General features: G+C 40.8%; 1 protein-coding gene across 13 annotated transcripts in view; it reads left to right on the forward strand.

Moving 5' to 3' along the window:
* Positions 1-18,704, forward strand: part of cadpsa (Ca2+-dependent activator protein for secretion a) — a 215,140-nt gene that overhangs the window by 169,825 nt on the left and 26,611 nt on the right. For all 13 annotated transcript variants that reach the window (XM_061687059.1, XM_061687055.1, XM_061687057.1 and 10 more), the window contains one exon: positions 3,115-3,222. In XM_061687059.1, the coding sequence (XP_061543043.1) occupies positions 3,115-3,222 (108 nt within the window). The remainder of the gene's footprint in view (positions 1-3,114; positions 3,223-18,704) is intronic.

Here is an 18,704-nt window from a genome sequence, read left to right on the forward strand (position 1 = left end):
CCTGCACTTTTGATGTTGGGTGCAACAATTATCATGACCACATAACGCTATGTAGCTAGCTATCTAGCGAGCTAGCTCGCTAGCTACGTATTGTTATGTTGCCTGCTTGCTAGCGGAATTAAAAGTACATATTACCTTACGCTCTCCTCGAGGAATGGAAAGCCCAAATCGCCCTCTTTAAGAGCACCCAGGGATGACACCACACATGTTTTTCTTCTTTTTTTTTCAAAAAGAAAACATTGCAGCAATCAAAATTAGTGGCTCTTCTTCCATGATTGTTGTTGTCGCTATAGTAACGGTTACAGTGGGAACGGAAAGTATTCAGACCCCCTTAAATGTTTCACTCTTTTTTATATTGAACCCATTTGCTAAAAGCATTTCAGTTCATTCTTTCCACATTAATGTACACACAGCACCCTATATTGACAGAAAAAAATGGAATTGTTGAAATCTTTGCAGATTTATTAAAAAAGAAAAACTGAAATAGCACACATCCATAAGTATTCAGACCCTTTGCTCAGTATTTAGTAGAAGCACCCTTTTGAGCTAATACAGCCATGTGTTTTGTTTTGTTGGGAATGATGCAACAAGTTTTTCACATCTGGATTTGTGGATCATCTGCCATTCCTTCTTGCAGATCCTCTCCAGTTTTGTCAGGTTTTATGGTGAACATTGGTGGGCAGCCATTTTCAGGTCTTTCTCGAGATGCTCAATTGGGTTTAAGTCAGGGCTCTAGCTGGGCTATTCAAAAACAGTCACGGAGTTGTTCTGAAGCCACTCCTTGGGTATTTTAGCTGTGTGCTTAGGGTCATTGTCTCTTTTTAAGGTAAACCTTCGGCCCAGTCTGAGGTTCTGAGCACTCTGGAGAAGGTTTTCGTCCAGGATATCCCTGTACTTGGCCGCATTCATCTTTTCTTCGATTGCAACCAGTCTCCCTATCCCTGCAGCTGAAAAACACACCCACAGCATGATGCTGCCACCACCATGCTTCACTGTTGGGACTGTATTGGACAGGTGATGACCAGTGCCTACTTTTCTCCACACATGCCAATTAGAATTAAGGCCAACAATTTCTATCTTGGTCTCATCAGAGCAGAGAATCTTATTTCTCACCATCTTGGAGTCCTTCAGGTGTTTTTTTTAGCAAACTCCATGTGGGCTTTCATGTGTGTCACTGAGGAGAGGCTTCCGTCGGGCCACTCTGCCATAAATCCCCGACTGGTGGAGGGCTGCAGTGATGGTTGACTTTCTAGAACTTTCTCCCATCTCCCGACAGCATTTCTGGAGCTCAGACACAGTGATTTTTGGGTTCTTCCTTACCTCTCTCACCAAGACTCTTCTCGTCCGATTGCTCAGTTTGGTCGGACGGCCAGCTCTAGGAAGGGTTCTGGTTGTCCCAAACATCTTCCATTTAAGGATAATGGAGGCCACTGTGCTCTTAGGAACCTTAAGTGCAGCAGAAACCTTTTTGTAACCTTGGCCAGATCTGTGCCCTGCCACAATTCTGTCTCTGAGCTCTTCAGGCAGTTCCTTTGACCTCATGATTCTCATTTGCTCTGACATGCACTGTGAGCTGTAAGGCGTTATATAGACACGGGTGTGGCTTTTCTCATCAAGTCCAATCAGTATAATCAAACACAGTTGGACTCCAATGAAAGTGTAGAACCATTTTGAGGATGACCAGAAGAAATGGAGAGCACCCGAGTTATATATATGAGTCTCACAGCAAAGGGTCTGAATACTTATGGCTGTGTGTTATTTCAGTTTTTCTTTTTTAATAAATCAGCAAAAATTTCAACAATTACGTTTTTTTTTCCGTCAATATGGGGTGCTTTATGTAAATTAATGAGGAAAGAATTAACTTAAAGGATTTTAACAAATGGCTGCAATATAACAAAGAGTGACAAATTTAAGGGGGTCTGAAATCTTTCCGTACATACTGTATATCATCAGGTAGCATTGACACATTTTGCGGTCCTTCCTCCCCGACAGCTTGATTTGAGAAGATTTTTAGCCCATTGATCATAAGTGATGGGATACGGTGCTAGCATAGTATAGTGTTGTGTAGTGTTGTCAGAGTTCTGACCGAGACATACTAGGATTTTAAGGCAGTTGTCTGACATCGTGCCGTTGTAAGGGATCAAATTTGTCTTGTATTCCGATCCAGGCGTGAGAACAATATCATGGCACACCATGGCACAAACAAAAATGTCACAAAAGCATGAATACTGAAACAATGATAAGAAAATAAAAATACAATAAAATAACAAAATACAATAAAGATAAAAATAATGATATCATAATAAAAATGATAAAACTGTTGACTCACAAATCGACTCAGTGTAAAATTTGGGCCTGTTTAATTAAACACTCACATAAGCCATGACTTATTTTGATGTTTCCAGTAAATAGAAAAAAGGGGGATACACAGGTTTATTGTACCTTATTCCAGCTAATGGAAGAGCATGTAAATGTTCTGTACATCACTAGTATGGATAGATGAACATAGAAATTAGAAATTAGAAAAGATTTTCGGACAAATTAAGTGAAATTGGATAATTTTCCGTGGCACCCCGATGATTTCCCATGGCACACTAGGGTGCCACGGCACCCACATTGGGAATCACTGCACTAGACCATTTGGTATTAAACACAACAATGCTTTAATGTGTAACAGGATGCATAGTGATAATACCATCACATTATATGTTCACTGGCATATCATGCTTATAAATTCAGAAGAATTGCAGGAAATTATTTTTGCAAGTTGTATGACATAATTCAAAATTATTTTAACCACCAAACAGATGCCCTATGTTCACTAAACTATTGGGCCATGTGGGCACTGACCCCACAGGAAGTTCAGTAAAATCACTTCCACTCTTCTCGTAAGACTTTCTGCAAGATGTTGCAGTGTGTCTTTGGGCATTGTTGTCCATTCATTCGGAACAACATGCCTTTTGTGTTTGTTCTTGATTTTTTGGTTTTTAAATAGTACCTCAATAATTCAATTCATTATTATATATTGTTATATAATACCAGTTTGCATCATAAATGTATGGTTTTTTGTTTTTTGTTTTTTTTGTCATGACCGCTTCTTACCTCTTCTTTCAGAAGCCAGGAATGGATGTGGCTGACGGTTATGTGACCTTTGTTCGACACTCCCAGGACATGCTGCGGGAGAAAGTTAATGAGGAAGTGTACATTGAAAGATTGTTTGATGTAAGTAAACAGTTCTCCTTTCGCTACATAACTTCTCTGTATTGATCTTCTGCCCAAATTGCATCCAATCATCCAGTGATTTTGTGAAGACTGCCTACACTTGATCGTCTTGCTGTAAAAAAAAAAAAAAGCAAACCACTCGCGCTTTAATCAACTCGTAACTCAGCCACGTCACTGTTTGCTTTAAATGCATAAGCTGGTTTCAAGTAACACCAAAACAGCATACAGTTTCTCCAATTGGAGGATTGCTCCCCATTTAAATATATTTAAATAATCCCTGCATCTGGATGAATTGCAGATCTCTGTGCCTAATCTGAGGGCCTTTTTACTGATCTTCTTCCCACTTATGCCTCAAATCGTGATTGTGTTTGTGTGGAGTGTGGGCGGGTCATATGGGCAGGTACAGTATAAATAAGGTCTCCATATCTTATTCTTCAGTGTCAGCACACATCAGTAAAATATTTTGAAATAAGTAGTAGAAAAAAGGTCTTGGCTGAACATAATTGTTTTAAAATTACATGAAGAGTAGCAATACAATAATTATTGGTATTACAACGTGCTGTATCTCAGCTGTCTTTAGCATGAACTCTGAGCGCTTAGTGCTTACTGCGGTTGTGGGCCTGTCTGTATTGCCCACTACAGCTGACTACAGAGGAAAGATGAATCAGAATCAGGGTATCTGAAACCCCTATGATATTTTGCACGCACGCGTATGTATGTGTGTGTGGGGTGGGTGAGGGTGGGGGGGATTAATCTCTGACTTGAGCCATTCTTTGACATCCTATTAAACAGGCTCACACAAACATGTTTACTTCAACAAAGACTCTTAAATCTCAATAGAGTCACTGCTAAACTTAACTGGTTTTGAATAAGTCAACAATGTGTTTATATCGTCCTGGATATTTTGGAACCTGCGTTATCCAGAGTTTAGACATAGCTCTGATTTCATCTTATCCAAATCAGCATAAAAACAAATCTAGCATTGTGTTTTTATTGATTTAACCCTTTGTTCTCCGAGTAATGTTTTCCTGTATGCTGTTGAAATGAGCAAAGCCTTTATAATTAAAATCACCTGTCATCATAAAACTGCACCACAGACTACTGATTATTTCATTTGTTACAATCCTTTGAAATTAAACCTAAACTGACAAAAAAAAACTAAAAAACGTTTAAAATAAAAACAGATTATGAACTTTAACCTAAAAACATTTGTAGAATTCTGTATCATATTGGCATTCTCTAGATACCGGTATTGTGTATACAGTAATTACTATGTTTGTGTATACACAGAGACAAAAAAAAAAAAAAAAAGTTATGTGCATTTATGTACAAGATACATAAACAGGTACACCATAATAAGTGTGCATACTGTAAGTACATATATTCAGCACACACGGCACATCATACTAAACATAACCCTGCCTCGCACAACCTGCATTTAATCATACACAATTTGCCAATTTGTGCAATTTAAAAGAAAATGTTCAATGTATAAAATGAGACAAGTTCTCATGATGTTAAATGCTAATTGCACGTGTGTTTTTGAGGGGGGCTTTCAGGACGAGGTTCATTGTTAAATATTTTGGATAAAAAAATGTTCATGTATTGTATATTGTGAATTTTGATGGATGTGTCATGTTTCCTTGGGGGCAATACTACAGTTCAAATGAGTAGTGGACAGGGTGGAGTAGGTCCTTCAGGAGGTGATGTACTGATTTAGGTCGGTTTAGAATTATGACCTGTTGAGGTCAAAGCCAGTTCAAGCTGGAAAATAAAAACAAAGAAAATAGTTAGGATTCATAAATAAGAATAATAAACTGTGGTTCTTTGTATTCTGATGGATTTTTATTGAAAATTTCAGTCGGACATGACAAAGTTTAAGGGGAGGGGGGGAGTGACATAAAAAACAAAGGGGAGAGACAGTAAAAAGCATGCAGGACAGAGGTGCATGTCTTTCCTTTTCTGGTAGAACAACAAGAAATTTAAATGGACATTTGAAAGTCCTTGAAACTCTAAGTACCCTTAGCAAACATCATTTTGTACATAAGGCCATAACATTTTGAACATTTTATTGCAAAAAATAGCAAACACATTGGCCTCATAATACCCTCATGACAATTTCCTCTACTTTCAGCCAGTTTCTCAGACAAACTAGCCTGTTCACATTACCAGAGCTCAAGGCAGCTTTGTTTTTTTGTAAATGTGACCTGCAAGTGAGAACAGCAACTCACATGGAACAGAAGTTTCTGGGCTAATCAGATAGTTGCAGGCCAGGACAGATAGATGTGGGTGAGTCCCTGTTCGACTGGACCATCACTGGAGTGGGCAGTCTGTTTCGCTGATGCTAAATTCTGCTCTGTACAAATTCAGGACCCTGCTACACCGGCTTTTCTTGTCTGAATCAGAGTTTGAAAAAACTAAAACAGAGATAGAAGCTCTTTTTCTTTGCTGGCTCCTGTGTGGTGGTATCCTTACACTGTTCCTGCAGTAGGGCCTCAAGGCTGGTCCAACCCTCTGCTCGCTGTCCCCTTGCAAGACATTTTAAATCTTTAAAGTGTCGGTCAAGCACAGTGGCCATCTTGAGCCATTCATGGTTGAGTGTAGCTACACGTTGGGATAAGTCCTTTGTGAAGGCAGTGTTGAATTTGACAGTGTAGGTCGGAGATAAACATGGTGCGGTACAGGTGACGGAGAGCAGGTAAAACCAATGAGCATGAGACATGTCTCACCTCCAAATCAGTTCATTCACAAATCTGGAGTTGACAAGTCAGGAAAGTAATTGTTATCTCCAAAATATCTGTCAAATATAGACCTTTTTAAAGAAACAATAAATGCCATTAAAAATACTTTTATTTATCTGCATGGCTCAAGGACAGTCGCCATCCTTTTGAATTTTAGTAGCTCTGATGGAGTTAATATGACTAGCTTGTGCATCTGCTTGTTTAAAGAAGCAAAAACAGCCTCTTGATTCTTCAGAAGACGAGAGATTATTTCCACCTTGTGGCTACATCTTGCATGAGTGGCTCATTTTCTTGCCCCAGTCTTGATTGCTCCTGGTGTAGTTCTTCTGTATTAGCATGGCTGCGTTTAAAGCGACCCACTATCTTGTGACATTTTCCTAATGCATCACTAAACCCACTATCAGCAAGGCTAACAGTGCTGGCTCTTTGCAAGATGTGAGCAATACAAGGCTTCGGTTGAAATGGGAGGTTTCTTGCTGCAGCTGTCGTTGTTCGTGCACCGTCTATTCCAATTGGGGATACTTTTTGTAGAATTCCACATTGCACAAAAAGTCAAATCTTGTTTTCATTGGACCATAAACACATTTTCCCCACATGTATTCGGGAGATTTCAAATACGTGTAGCCAGGGTTGGATGCTTTTCTTTGTAAGATAATGCTTCTGTCTCGCCACCCTACCCTAAAGCCCAGACATATGAAGAAGACGGGAGATTTTTGTCACATGTATTGAACAGCCATACTTGCCAAAAACTTATGCAGCTCCTTCACTGTTGCTATAGGGCTCTTAGGATCCTCTCTGATTAGTTTTCATCTGTTCTTTTCGTCAATTTAAGAGGAATATCTCGTTCTTGTTAATGTCACTGTTATGCCATATTTTCTCCACATAATAATGCCTGTCTGCACTGTATTCCTTGGAATATTGAATGCCTTGGAAATCTTCCTGACTGGTACCTTTGAACAATGAGATCCCTCTGATGCTGTGAAAGCTCGTGCTTGTGCTGTAAGATGTGACTAAAGAATTGTCATGAATAGCCTACTAGAACTTCTGAACTTGATTTGGGGTTATTCAGAGGCACTTTAAATGGTGGCATGTGTGTGCTGACTGTGATTGGTAAATTCTAAACGGAGCCAGATTCCCAATAACAGTATAAGTGTTGTTTCAATTGAGTTGTTCTGGTTAAATGATCACATTAATGATAGATTTAAAAAAAAAGTTTTAATAATTAATCTTGTTCTTTTTTTTTTTTTTTTATATCTCAACCTGGCATTTCAACAGGAATGTGGAGACTTTTTCTACCCACTGAATTTGAATGTGTATAAACTTGTTTTTTTGTTGTTTTTGGTTGTAATTCATACTTATGTGATTTGCAACTATTTTTTATATTTAAGCAAAAAATGGCAACTAACAAAATCTCTGAGTTACTTTGAAGCACAATTATACAGTATGTACAGACAGTAATTCTGTATTTCAGTAGACCACAATGACAATGCACCTGATCATCAGATTCCAATGTGTATCTTTATGCTTAAGCCTCTTTGCATGGACCAGTGGAGACGTATGTATATGTTTGCATCTATTTGTCTGTGCCATTTCGTTGAAGGGAGGCCTTCAGGTGCAATCCGTCTCCTATCCTCTTCCTTGCTGTTGGATGTGACAGAGGTGTCCGGTGCTACTTCTTGTTGATTCTTGACCCATTGCTTGGCCCAGTATCTGTTTTTCCTTCACGAGAGGTTTTCTGTCAGAATTAGTTTCAGTACGACTTGTCTTTGTTGTCATGTTGTATTAGTTCTGCCGGCGGCATCACAGAGGCCGATGAAGGTGTCTCTGGCTGCTCTGTTGTGCTTTTCTTGTCACTCCATTCTTATTTTTTTAGTCTCTCAAAACCTCTACCTAAAACAAAGCTTCCCAAATCTTAAAATGTCAGTGTCTCAGAGTTGCTGTTTTTCAATAGGGACAAATAATCAAGTTTACTGGATGCATGCATATGCCTGTTTTATTATCATCACTAGGGACATCAGCAGGGCTGGCCCGTGGCATAAACAGTTTATGTGGTTGTTTAGGGCTACAACTACAAGCAGCTACAACGGCTCAGGGTCGGCCACAATTTCTTTATTGAATGCTCCACAAGATTGACATAGATTATCTCGGAATTACAGTATATACATATACAAATTATATACGTATGGTATGTCCAGTGGCATCGGTAGGTCTATTTTAGGGGGGCTTCAGTGTATCAGTCACCATTTCCAACATGTTGACCATTTGACCAATCAAAGTGGAGATTTTTCGATTGACAACACGTGACCAATCACAGCAAGGTAAAGAAGTGAATACCGTCTTGCACTTGATATGGTTTTCATCAGCGTGAAAGGTAGGATTTTCTTTTTTTGTAATCTAAAGGCGGTCGACTGGTTAGCACATCTGCCTCACAGTTCTGAGGATGCGGGTTCAAATCCGACCTCGCCTGTGTTGAGTTTGCATGTTCTCCCGGTGCCTGCGTGGATTTTCTCCAGATACTCTGGTTTCCTCCCACATCCCCAAAACATTGATACAGCTGGTGTCTACCACATGGTTCACCCAGACTCAATGTCCCCTGCTGCCCCCAAAACATGGGAGAAGTTCTGTAGGAGTAGAAGCTCCTTCTGACAGGGGACTCTCCCAGACATTCCCAACAGACCCTCACGATACGTTTTGGTCTGTCAGGTCGGCCCGGCATCTTTCCCCACCATCAGAGCCAACTCACTACCGGGTGGTGATCGGTTGAAAGCTCCATCCCCCTCTTGTCCAGGACATGCGGCCGCAAGTCCGATAATACGACCGCAAATCTGATCATCGAACTGCGGCCTAGGGTGTCCTGGTGCCAAGTGCACATGTGGAAACCCTTATGTCTGAAATTGGTGCTCATTAGCCAATAACAGAAGACTGGTCTTATTGGGGGAGGGGCGGGGGGGGTTGTCATTCTTCCCAATCACACCCTTCCAGGTCTCACTGCCATTGCCCACGTGAGCATTGAAGTCCCCCAGCAGAATGAGGGAGTCTCCACACGACGCCCTCCAAGGACTCCAAGAAGGGCGTGTACTCTGAGCTCCAGTTTGGTGCATAGGCACAGACAACACTCAGGACCCATCCGCCCAGCCAAAGGCGGAGGGAAGCTACCCTCTTGTCCAACGGGGTGAACCCCAAAGTACAGGCACAGAGTTGGGGGGGAAATAAGTCTGCCCACACCTGCTCAACTTCTCTCACCGTGGGAAACTCCAGAGTGGAAAAGAGCCAAATGCTCTCAAGAGGACTGGACTTGAGGAGCCAAAGATGTGTGTGGAGGTGAGCCTGACGATATCTAGTCTGAACTTCTTAACCTCGCACACCAGCTTGGGCTCTTTTCCTTTCAGAGAGGTTGGCATTCCACATCCCTAGAGCCAGCTTCTGTAGCCGGAATCGGATCGCCAAGGTCCCTGCCTTTGGCCACTGCCAAAGTCCCCAATATCATGCTTTTGCCATTCAAAATATCCAGATTACCAGTTTTACATTTGAATTTAAAAACAATAAAATAATAGTTTGGATAACAATAACACTGTAAATTAAACATCCAAATACATCCTTTAACATTTCGTAAACAGACCCATCCTTATTCAAAGACAAGTGTTTAGCATGCCTAAATAAATTGTGCAACAGAAGCCTGCAGATGATTATCGACATGTTTTATTAGCTGGAAAATGCAATATGGCTCCTCGGACCTTCGTGAACATTGAGAGGAAATGAAACACAGTGTCCACAGATTCATTGTCCCCAAACCAGATGAGCACCCCCTCTGTTCTGTCCTTCCATGTAGACTTGCTTGTGCCTGTAGTAATTGCCTGCATAAATGGTGGCAGACGCTAAACATTACCACAGCAAGACCATAAGGACATAAATGCATCAACCTATGAAAAACATATGATCATTACACAACAGCCTTTGTACTTCACAACAGATTAATTATTTTAAGCATTTCTTATATGAAATACCCACCTCCAGATGACATCTGAGGTCATGGCTACAGTAATTATGATAAAATTCCATCAGCATAGAGTAGAAGATTTGCCTTTCTTGGTAGTTTTCTTCAGCTCACATGTAATTTTTGTTTTTCCAATTAAGTAATGTTGAAACTAGAAATCCATTATTAATGTTATTTTATGTTTTTGTGTTCTGGTAGTTCCTTACTGACTTCCAGCTTCCTCTGATGCACCTGTGCCTTGTTCTCAGTCAGGTCCTGATTAAACCCTTTTAAGTATTGTATTATTTTGAGAGTTTATTAGTATTACATGAACAGTTGGTAGCATTTTGACAGTAGGTTAGTATGCAAGACAGCAAGTTCACTTCATTCACACTGACCGACTCTTCGGGAGATATTGTCCTGGACCTCTTTGCCTCCTCCTCCATGTCCGCTGTGATCTGTACACAGACCGCATTGTTGCACAATTATTTAATTACTTAGGGTGACAATTTCAAATATAGCATCAAAAACAGGCCAATAAATAACCCATCCTTTACTCATATACTTATGTCTGTACAATGTGCATATAAAGTGGGAGGCGTACTGTAGTTGAGACAGAAGACGGAACCATAATACGAGACATATGAACATGCAGGTCATAATGTTTGACAAGGTTTCTGACACAGACCAGGTAGGACACAAAGGACAAGACATAGTTGGTAAGAGGCAAACTTAGGCAGTTTATTACATGCAGGGTTCGGCACACAGGTAGTCAATCCAACCAAGCAACAGTATCCAAAAAGAAGTGGGGCAAGGACAAGGTTTAAAAAACGAGCACAGTCATACACAAGGTCGAACTATGGCTAGGAATGCTGGGTACAAAGATTTACTAGGTGCCACGTTCTGTAACTGAAAGAGTGGAAGCCCAGGTCTTAAATGTCATTATTAATTAACCCAAATTAGAAACACCTGAAGTGACAGGTGGCAAAGAAAGAAAAACTAGAACTAATACAAACGCCGCGTGACTCACCAAAATAAAACCATCCATCCATCCATTTCAACACCGCTTATCCTGGTTAGGGTCACGGGGCGCTGGAGCCTATCCCAGCTGACTTTGGGCGAAAGGCGGACTACACCCTGAACTGGTCGCCAGTCAATCGCAAAGCACATATAGACATGGACAACCACTCGCACTCACATTCACACCGCCACTGAGTGGGAACTGAACCCACGCTGCCCGCACCAAAATCAGGCAAGTGTACCACTACACCATCAGTGACTTTCAAAATAAAACCGGAAGTACTAAATAACCCAGGAAGTGGCAAGTGACACTCGCTTAACTACAAAAGCAGTGACCTGAAAACGGAGACAGACGTGACAATGTTTCTTTTTTAAAAATGAATTATTATGATTTTTTAAATGTAATTCTTACACTGTAATCTTCAGATTGCCATTTTTGCGCACACCTTTAAGATATAACATACTTTTAACATACTGCAACATATTTTACGAAATCAACTCAACTCAACTTTATTTATAAAGCACTTTAAATACAACCAGACCTGAAATCAAAACCAATTTAAAACCATCCATCCATCCATTTTCTGAGCCGCTTCTCCTCACTAGGGTCGCGGGCGTGCTGGAGCCTATCCCAGCTGTCATCGGGCAGGAGGCGGGGTACACCCTGAACTGGTTGCCAGCCAATCAATTTAAAACCAATTTAAGATTAAAAAAAAATAATAAAAATAATTAAAACAAAAACAAACAGAAAACAATAAAAACACTAAAAAAAGATGCTGAGTCTTAAGCCAGGTTGAAAGCCAGAGAATAAAAGTGGGTTTTAAGACTGGTTTTAAAAATAGACAGTAGACTTCTCTTATGTGCAATGGGAGGTCATTCCATAGTGTGGGACCAGTAACAGAAAAGGCCCTACCCCCTCTGAGCTTCGCTGAGACCTTGGTACCTCAAGAAGCAGCTGATCAGCTGACCTGAGGAACTGTGCAGGGGAGAAGGGATGGAGTAGCTCGGCGAGGTAATGCGGGACAAGACCATTTTGAGATTTAAAAAGAAATAAAAGAATCTTAAAATGTATTCAAAAATGCACAGGCACCCAATGGAGGGAGGCCAGGACCAGAGTTATGTGCTCCCTCTTACCTACTACCACAACAAAACTGAGATAATTGTTTTTTGCAATAAAGAGGATTGCTGTTAGTAAATACCTGGAGTCACTCGCTTTAAAAACCAAAGATGAAGTCCGAAATGTTGGCGTGCTGATAGATTCTGACCTGACTTTCAACAGTCATATAAAATCAATTGGTAAAACTGCCTTCTACCATCTGAAGAACATATCCAGTGTGAATGCTTCCATGTGTCAAGCAGACCAGGAGAAGCTCATCCATGGTTTTATCTCAAGTAAACTATTGTAATGGTCTTCTGACTTCTTCTTCTTTTCCTTTCGGCTTGTCCCTTTAGGGGTCGCCACAGCGCGTCATCCTTTTCCATGTAAGCCTATCTCCTGCATCCTCCTCTCTAACACCAACTGCCCTCATGTCTTCCCTCACGACATCCATCAATCTTCTCTTTGGTCTTCCTCTTGCTCTCTTGCCTGGCAGCTCCATCCTCATCATCCTTCTACCAATATGCTCACTATTTCTCCTCTGGACGTGTCCAACCATCGAAATCTGCTCTTTCTAACTTTGTCTCCAAAACATCGAACCTTGGCTGTCCAACCTGTTTTATCCAACCTGGTCACTCCGAGAGCGAAACTCAACATCTTCATTTCCGCCACCTCCAGCTCTGCTTCCTGTTGTCTCTTCAGTGTCACTGTCTCTAATCCGTACATCATGGCTGGCCTCACCACTGTTTTATAAACTTTGACCTTCATCCTAGCAGAGACTCTTCTGTCACATAACACTTCCTCCACCCGCTCCAATTGCTCTGGAACGGGTGGAGGAAAATCTCCCGTCTTCTTCCATTGCTCTGGGCGGGTGACCCCAAGTATTTAAAGACCTCCACCCTTGCTATCTCTTCTCCCTGTAGCCTCACTCTTCCCCCACCACTCCTCTCATTCATGCACGTATATTCTGTCTTACTTCGGCTGATGTTCATTCCTCTGCTTTCCATTGCATGGCTCCATCTTTCTAACTGTTCCTCCACCTGCTCCCTGCTTTCACTGGAGATCACAATGTCATCTGCAAACATCATGGTCCACTGGGATTCCAGTCTAACCTTATCTGTCAGCCTATCCATCACCACTGCAAACTGGAAGGGGCTCAGGGCTGATCGCTAATGCAGTCCAACCTCCACCTTAAATTCGTCTGTCACACCTACAACACACCTCACTGCTGTTCTGCTGCCCTCGTACATATTCTAACATACTTCTCTGCCACTCCAGACCGCCGCATGCAGTACCACAGTTCCTCTCTGTCATAGGCTTTCTCTAGATCTACAAAGACACAATGTCGCTCCTTCTGACCTTCTCTGTACTTTTCCATCAACATCCTCAAGGCAAATAATGCATCTGTGGTACTCTTTCTAGGCATGAAACCATACTGTTGCTCACAAATACTCACTTCTGTCCTGAGTCTAGACCCCACTACTCTTTCCCATAACTTCATTGTGTGGCTCATCAACTTTATTCCTCTATAGTTCCTACAGCTCTGCACATCACCCTTGTTCTTAAAAATGGGCACCAGCACATGTTTCCTCCGTTCCTCAGGCATCTTCTCACGCACTAGAATTCTATTGAACAAGCTGGTCAAAACCTCCACACCCATCTCTCCAAGATGCTTCCACACCTCCACAGGAATGTCATCAGGACCAACTGTGTTTCCATTTTTCATCCTCTTTAAAGCCTTTCTAACTTCCCCCTTACTAATCATTGCCACTTCCTGGTCAACCACACTTGCCACTTCTACTCCCCCTTCTCTCTCATTTTCCTCATTCATCAACTCCTCAAAGTATTCTTTCATCTAGCTAGCACACTGCTGGCACCAGTCAACATATTTCCATCTCTATCCTTAATCACCTTAACCTCCTGCACATCCTTCCCATCTCTATCCCTCTGTCTGGCCAGCCTGTATAGATAATTTTCTCCTTCTTTAGTGTCCAACCTTGCATACATGTCATCATATGCCTCTTGTTTGGCCTTTGCCCTGTGTCGCATCTCAATGTATTCCTTTCGCCTCTCCTCGGTCCTCTCAGTGTCCCACTTCTTCTGAGCTAACCTTTTTCCTTGTATGATTTCCTGTACGGGAGGCATGGTGGGCGACTAGTTAGAGCGTCTGCCTCACAGTTCTGAGGACCGGGGTTCAATCCCCGGCCCCACCTGTATGGAGTTTGCATGTTCTCCCCGTGCCTGCGTGGGTTTTCTCCGGGCACTCCGGTTTCCTCCCACATCCCAAAAACATGCATGGTAGGTTAATTGACAACTCTAAATTGCCCGTAGGTGTGAATGTGAGTGCAAATTTTTGTTTGTTTATATGTTTATTTGTTATATATAGAGAGGAGAGTACCAAGAGAGAGTACTTGGTGTATCTTCTGGCAGGAAAGGAGAGAACAAAACTTGGTGGTGGAACCTCACAGTACAGTAAATCCATCCATCCATCCGTCCATCCGTCCATCCATTTTCTGAGCCGCTTCTCCACACTAGGGTCGCGGGCGTGCTGGAGCCTATCCCAGCTATCATCGGGCAGGAGTCGGGGTGCACCCTGAACTGGTTGCCAGCCAATTGCAGGGCACATACAAACAAACAACCATCCGCACTCACATTAATACCTACGGGGAATTTAGAGTCTCCAATTAATGCATGTTTTTGGGATGAGGGAGGAAACCGGAGTGCCCGGAGAAAACCCACGCAGGCAGGGCCGGGGATTCCTCAGATATGTGAGGCTGACACTCTAACCAGTCGGCCACCGTGCCGCCTAAAGGACAGAGTCAATTGTTTTAAATAACACGTGGGTTGTGGCAATTTAGATAGTGTTCGACAAGTGTTAAGCCTCCTTAACAGTGTTTTGATAACATCAGCAACAGTTTTTTTTAAGATTTGGTGGGAGACCTGGAGCTTGTCCTTCTTCCACCTATGTTCGACTTTGTGGGACTCCCGCCGAGCTGCGCGAGTAGTGTCATTAAATCAGTGCTCAGTTTTTATTTTGGGCTGAAGAGTTTTTGAAGGAGCCACAGAGTCCAGTATGGACAGGGAAAGTTAGAGATGGGGAACAATGATACTTTTATCAAAATGCATCGTCTCCTCCTGTAGTTCAAATATGTCCTCTGTAGTGGACATTTGTACACTGGAACACATTATCTCCCACCCACTACCTACTGAGTTAACTCCTTTTGCCCTCTATAGAGGACATTTAGAGCTTTTCAGTGATACTGTTGTTTTGTTGTTTTGGGGTCTGCTTTGAAAAGACAAAGAGAACTGGAGAAGGAAAAAATCTGAATGAACGTTACAGTTGAGTTTCTTATAGTGGTTCTTAAACTTGTTTTTGTACAAATTTAACAATAAAAATCCACAGTTTATTTTAAACCCTTACCTGCTGGCTAGACATAAATGCATGGCAAATATACAGGAATACAAAGCATTTTTATTAGAATAAAGTTGTTGTTTTTAAGATTGTTAGCTAGTCTAAGTTATTAATTAGAAACAATCATTGTTATTAATTAGAAACAATTATTATCATTAATTATAAACATAATTAGTAACCAATTAATCTTTGAGCGTATTGGATGACGAGCTTTTGTTAGCTACTTAAAAACATTTTTGTAGAACAGTCCATCCATTTTCCATCCCGCTTCTCCTCACTAGGGTGGCGGGCGAGCTGGAGCCTATCCCAGCTATTTTCGGGCGAGAGGCTGGGTACACCCTGAACTGGTCGCCAGCCAATCGCAGGGCACATATAAACAAACAACCATTCGCACTCACATTCACATCTATGGGCAATTTAGAGTCTTCAATCAACCTAGCATGCATGTCTTTGGGATGTGGGAGAAAACCAGAGTACCCAGAGAAAACCCACGCAGGCACGGGGAGAACATGCAAACTCTACACAGGCGCGGCCGGGATTTGAACCCCGGTCCCCAGAACTGTGAGGCGGATGTGCTAACCAGTCGTTCACCGTGTCGCTTTGTGGAGCCAATTAAATTGAATATACAGTAGCAACTGTAATTTTAACAGGGCAAGCAGTGGCTGGAAAGAAATTGTATTGTTAAAGTGAGCTAATGTTTATCAAATAAACAATTTTGTCTTAGTTTTTGCTTGGCAACCTAAGTAGAACTTCAACATAATTTCTAATTAATGATGGATATTTTTTTCAATTTGTCTACTATTTTAACACCAAACCTAACCTATTCTATACTATAGATATTTTCTATATTGTTAATAGACATTTCAAAATAAAGTAAGATATTTGTTGATAATTAATTTACCCTTCTCTAGCTTGTGTGTGTGTTCATCCTCAGTGTGCTTGATTTGGCGGCTGTGGGGGCACATAAAATCTCATTTAGGGCCACCAAAATCCTAAACTGCCATGAATGGATTTTGCTAGTTTTCTTTTAGTGACCTAAATCTGAGTTTGCACATGGATGAAACGCCAAGATGTTTTCAAAATAGCTACCTTTGTGTATACATGGTACAGCGAAATGTATTTTGATAACAAAGATCAGACAATTTTGCCTTAACTTTGATCCTATTATATTCTTTTGTATCATCATCATAATGATTTTCAATAACTATTCATCTGATTAGGCCAAGAAAGAAAGACCAATATATACCGATCTTGAACATGGCCCACTTGTCAGCAAATTCACATGTATTATCAGTTTGTATTTACCACATAGATTTGTTTTCATTTAAACATAACTGCACACTTTATTTGCTTTTTCGCAACAATACTGAAAATAGATTTTATCATGTTTTGTGACCTAACATGTTTTTTTACTGTCATCTGACAAGATTATGGCCTTAAAATCTTTTCAACAGGCCTGAGTTGAGAGTAAGTACCACAGTTTCTCTCTGATTTATAGTAAAGAGATTCCATTTCAAATCGTATCAACAAATCATGTTGGAAACAACCAAATGTGTAATATCTAGCACCATCTTTAATCTGAAGAAGAACATCCTAGACTTTTTATCTTTTTTTTGGTCCAACTGTACTATTACTATTACTATTAAGTTAGTTGCCTGGTGATAACTATGGGTTCATTAAACATATCTCGCTGAGTTGTCCTCCTGAAAAAAAATAAGATTGTATTTCCTTTTAATTGAAATTACACCATACATTTGCCTTTGTAATGCCAGTAAGAAGATTATTTAACTATGGCCTCTTAATTTCAGAATATATGTCAGCACTCACAATTTCATGTATACAGTGACAGTAGACAGGCCCATATGTGGCCTAATACTGGTAAAGTTAAATAACCGAAGATGTTTTAAGAAATTAAACATAATCTGAGATTAACTGTTAACAAGTGCTAACACATATAATCTGTCATAGACAGACTAGAGATTATGTTTTATTGGAGCAAAATGTGTAACTGATAGTTGGCCCATTTCTCTGGAGAAAAAATCTGCTACTGTGTTGAAATAAGATTTGCTGTTTTTTTTTTGTTTTTTTCCCCCCCCCACCAAACACCAATCCAATCATGAAAGTTTTATTATTATATTGCTCTGGTGAAAAATCCACTGAAGGCAGGTGTGGCATGATGACACTTGAATGATTAATCCTTGACAGAACTACATCTTTTTTTAACTGTAAAACATTTGACGGCATCGGGTTATGGGATATTTTGGCAAAAATTGCAGCACGGAAAAAACTAAATTTGAAATTCACTAAAAACCCCATTTTCATGTTTAGTCCACTTCACGGCGATGCCCCCATCGAGCTGCAGTTTTTATCAGTAATTTCCTGCCATGTTCAGGTTGATACTAACACAGGCAGGGGGATAACAATTTGTATTTTGATTAAATTTTCTTTTAAAGCAACCCATCCAGCCTATTTTAGCTGACTCTGGGGGAGAGGCAGGGTACAATCTGAATTGGTCACCAGCCAGTCGCAGGGCACATACAGACAAACAACAAACAAAAACAAACAACCATTGCTACCAATTTAGAGTTGTCAATCTACCTACCATGCATGCTTTGGGAATGTGGGAGGAAACTGGAGTACACAGAGAAAACCCATGCAGGCACGGGAGAACACGCAAACTCCACACAGGGAGGCCGTATTTGAACGTGGATCCTCAGAACTGTGAGGCAGATGTGCTCACCAGTCGGCACCAATCCACTTTTAAAGCAGCCCATGCATGCATATTTTATCAGGCCATATGAAATTGATAACAAGATGCCAAAAATGTAATCCCATTTGAAGAGGGATTTGAACTTCAAAAACATGGTGATTAGCACCAAAGATAAAGGTATATTGCAGCTATTAATAGAATTACAACAACAAAAATAATTATAGCAGATAGTGGTGTTGCTGTTGTTGGCTGGACCTCTGGAAGCACAGACACCTACTAATGGGGAAAAAGAAACAAAAGAAGTAGTAGTGTACATGTTAATAAGATATACTACAACCCCAATTCCAATGAAGTTGGGACGTTGTGTTAAACATAAATAAAAACAGAATACAATCATTTGCAAATCATGTGCAACCTATATTTAATTGAATACACTACAAAGACAAGATATTTAACGTTCATACTGATAAACTTTATTGTTTCTAGCAAGTAATCATGAACTTAGAATTTTATGGCTGCAACACGTTCCA

The sequence above is a fragment of the Phycodurus eques genome, chromosome 10, assembly GCF_024500275.1.
Source record: "Phycodurus eques isolate BA_2022a chromosome 10, UOR_Pequ_1.1, whole genome shotgun sequence".
In the NCBI taxonomy this organism is placed as follows: Eukaryota; Metazoa; Chordata; class Actinopteri; order Syngnathiformes; family Syngnathidae; genus Phycodurus; species Phycodurus eques.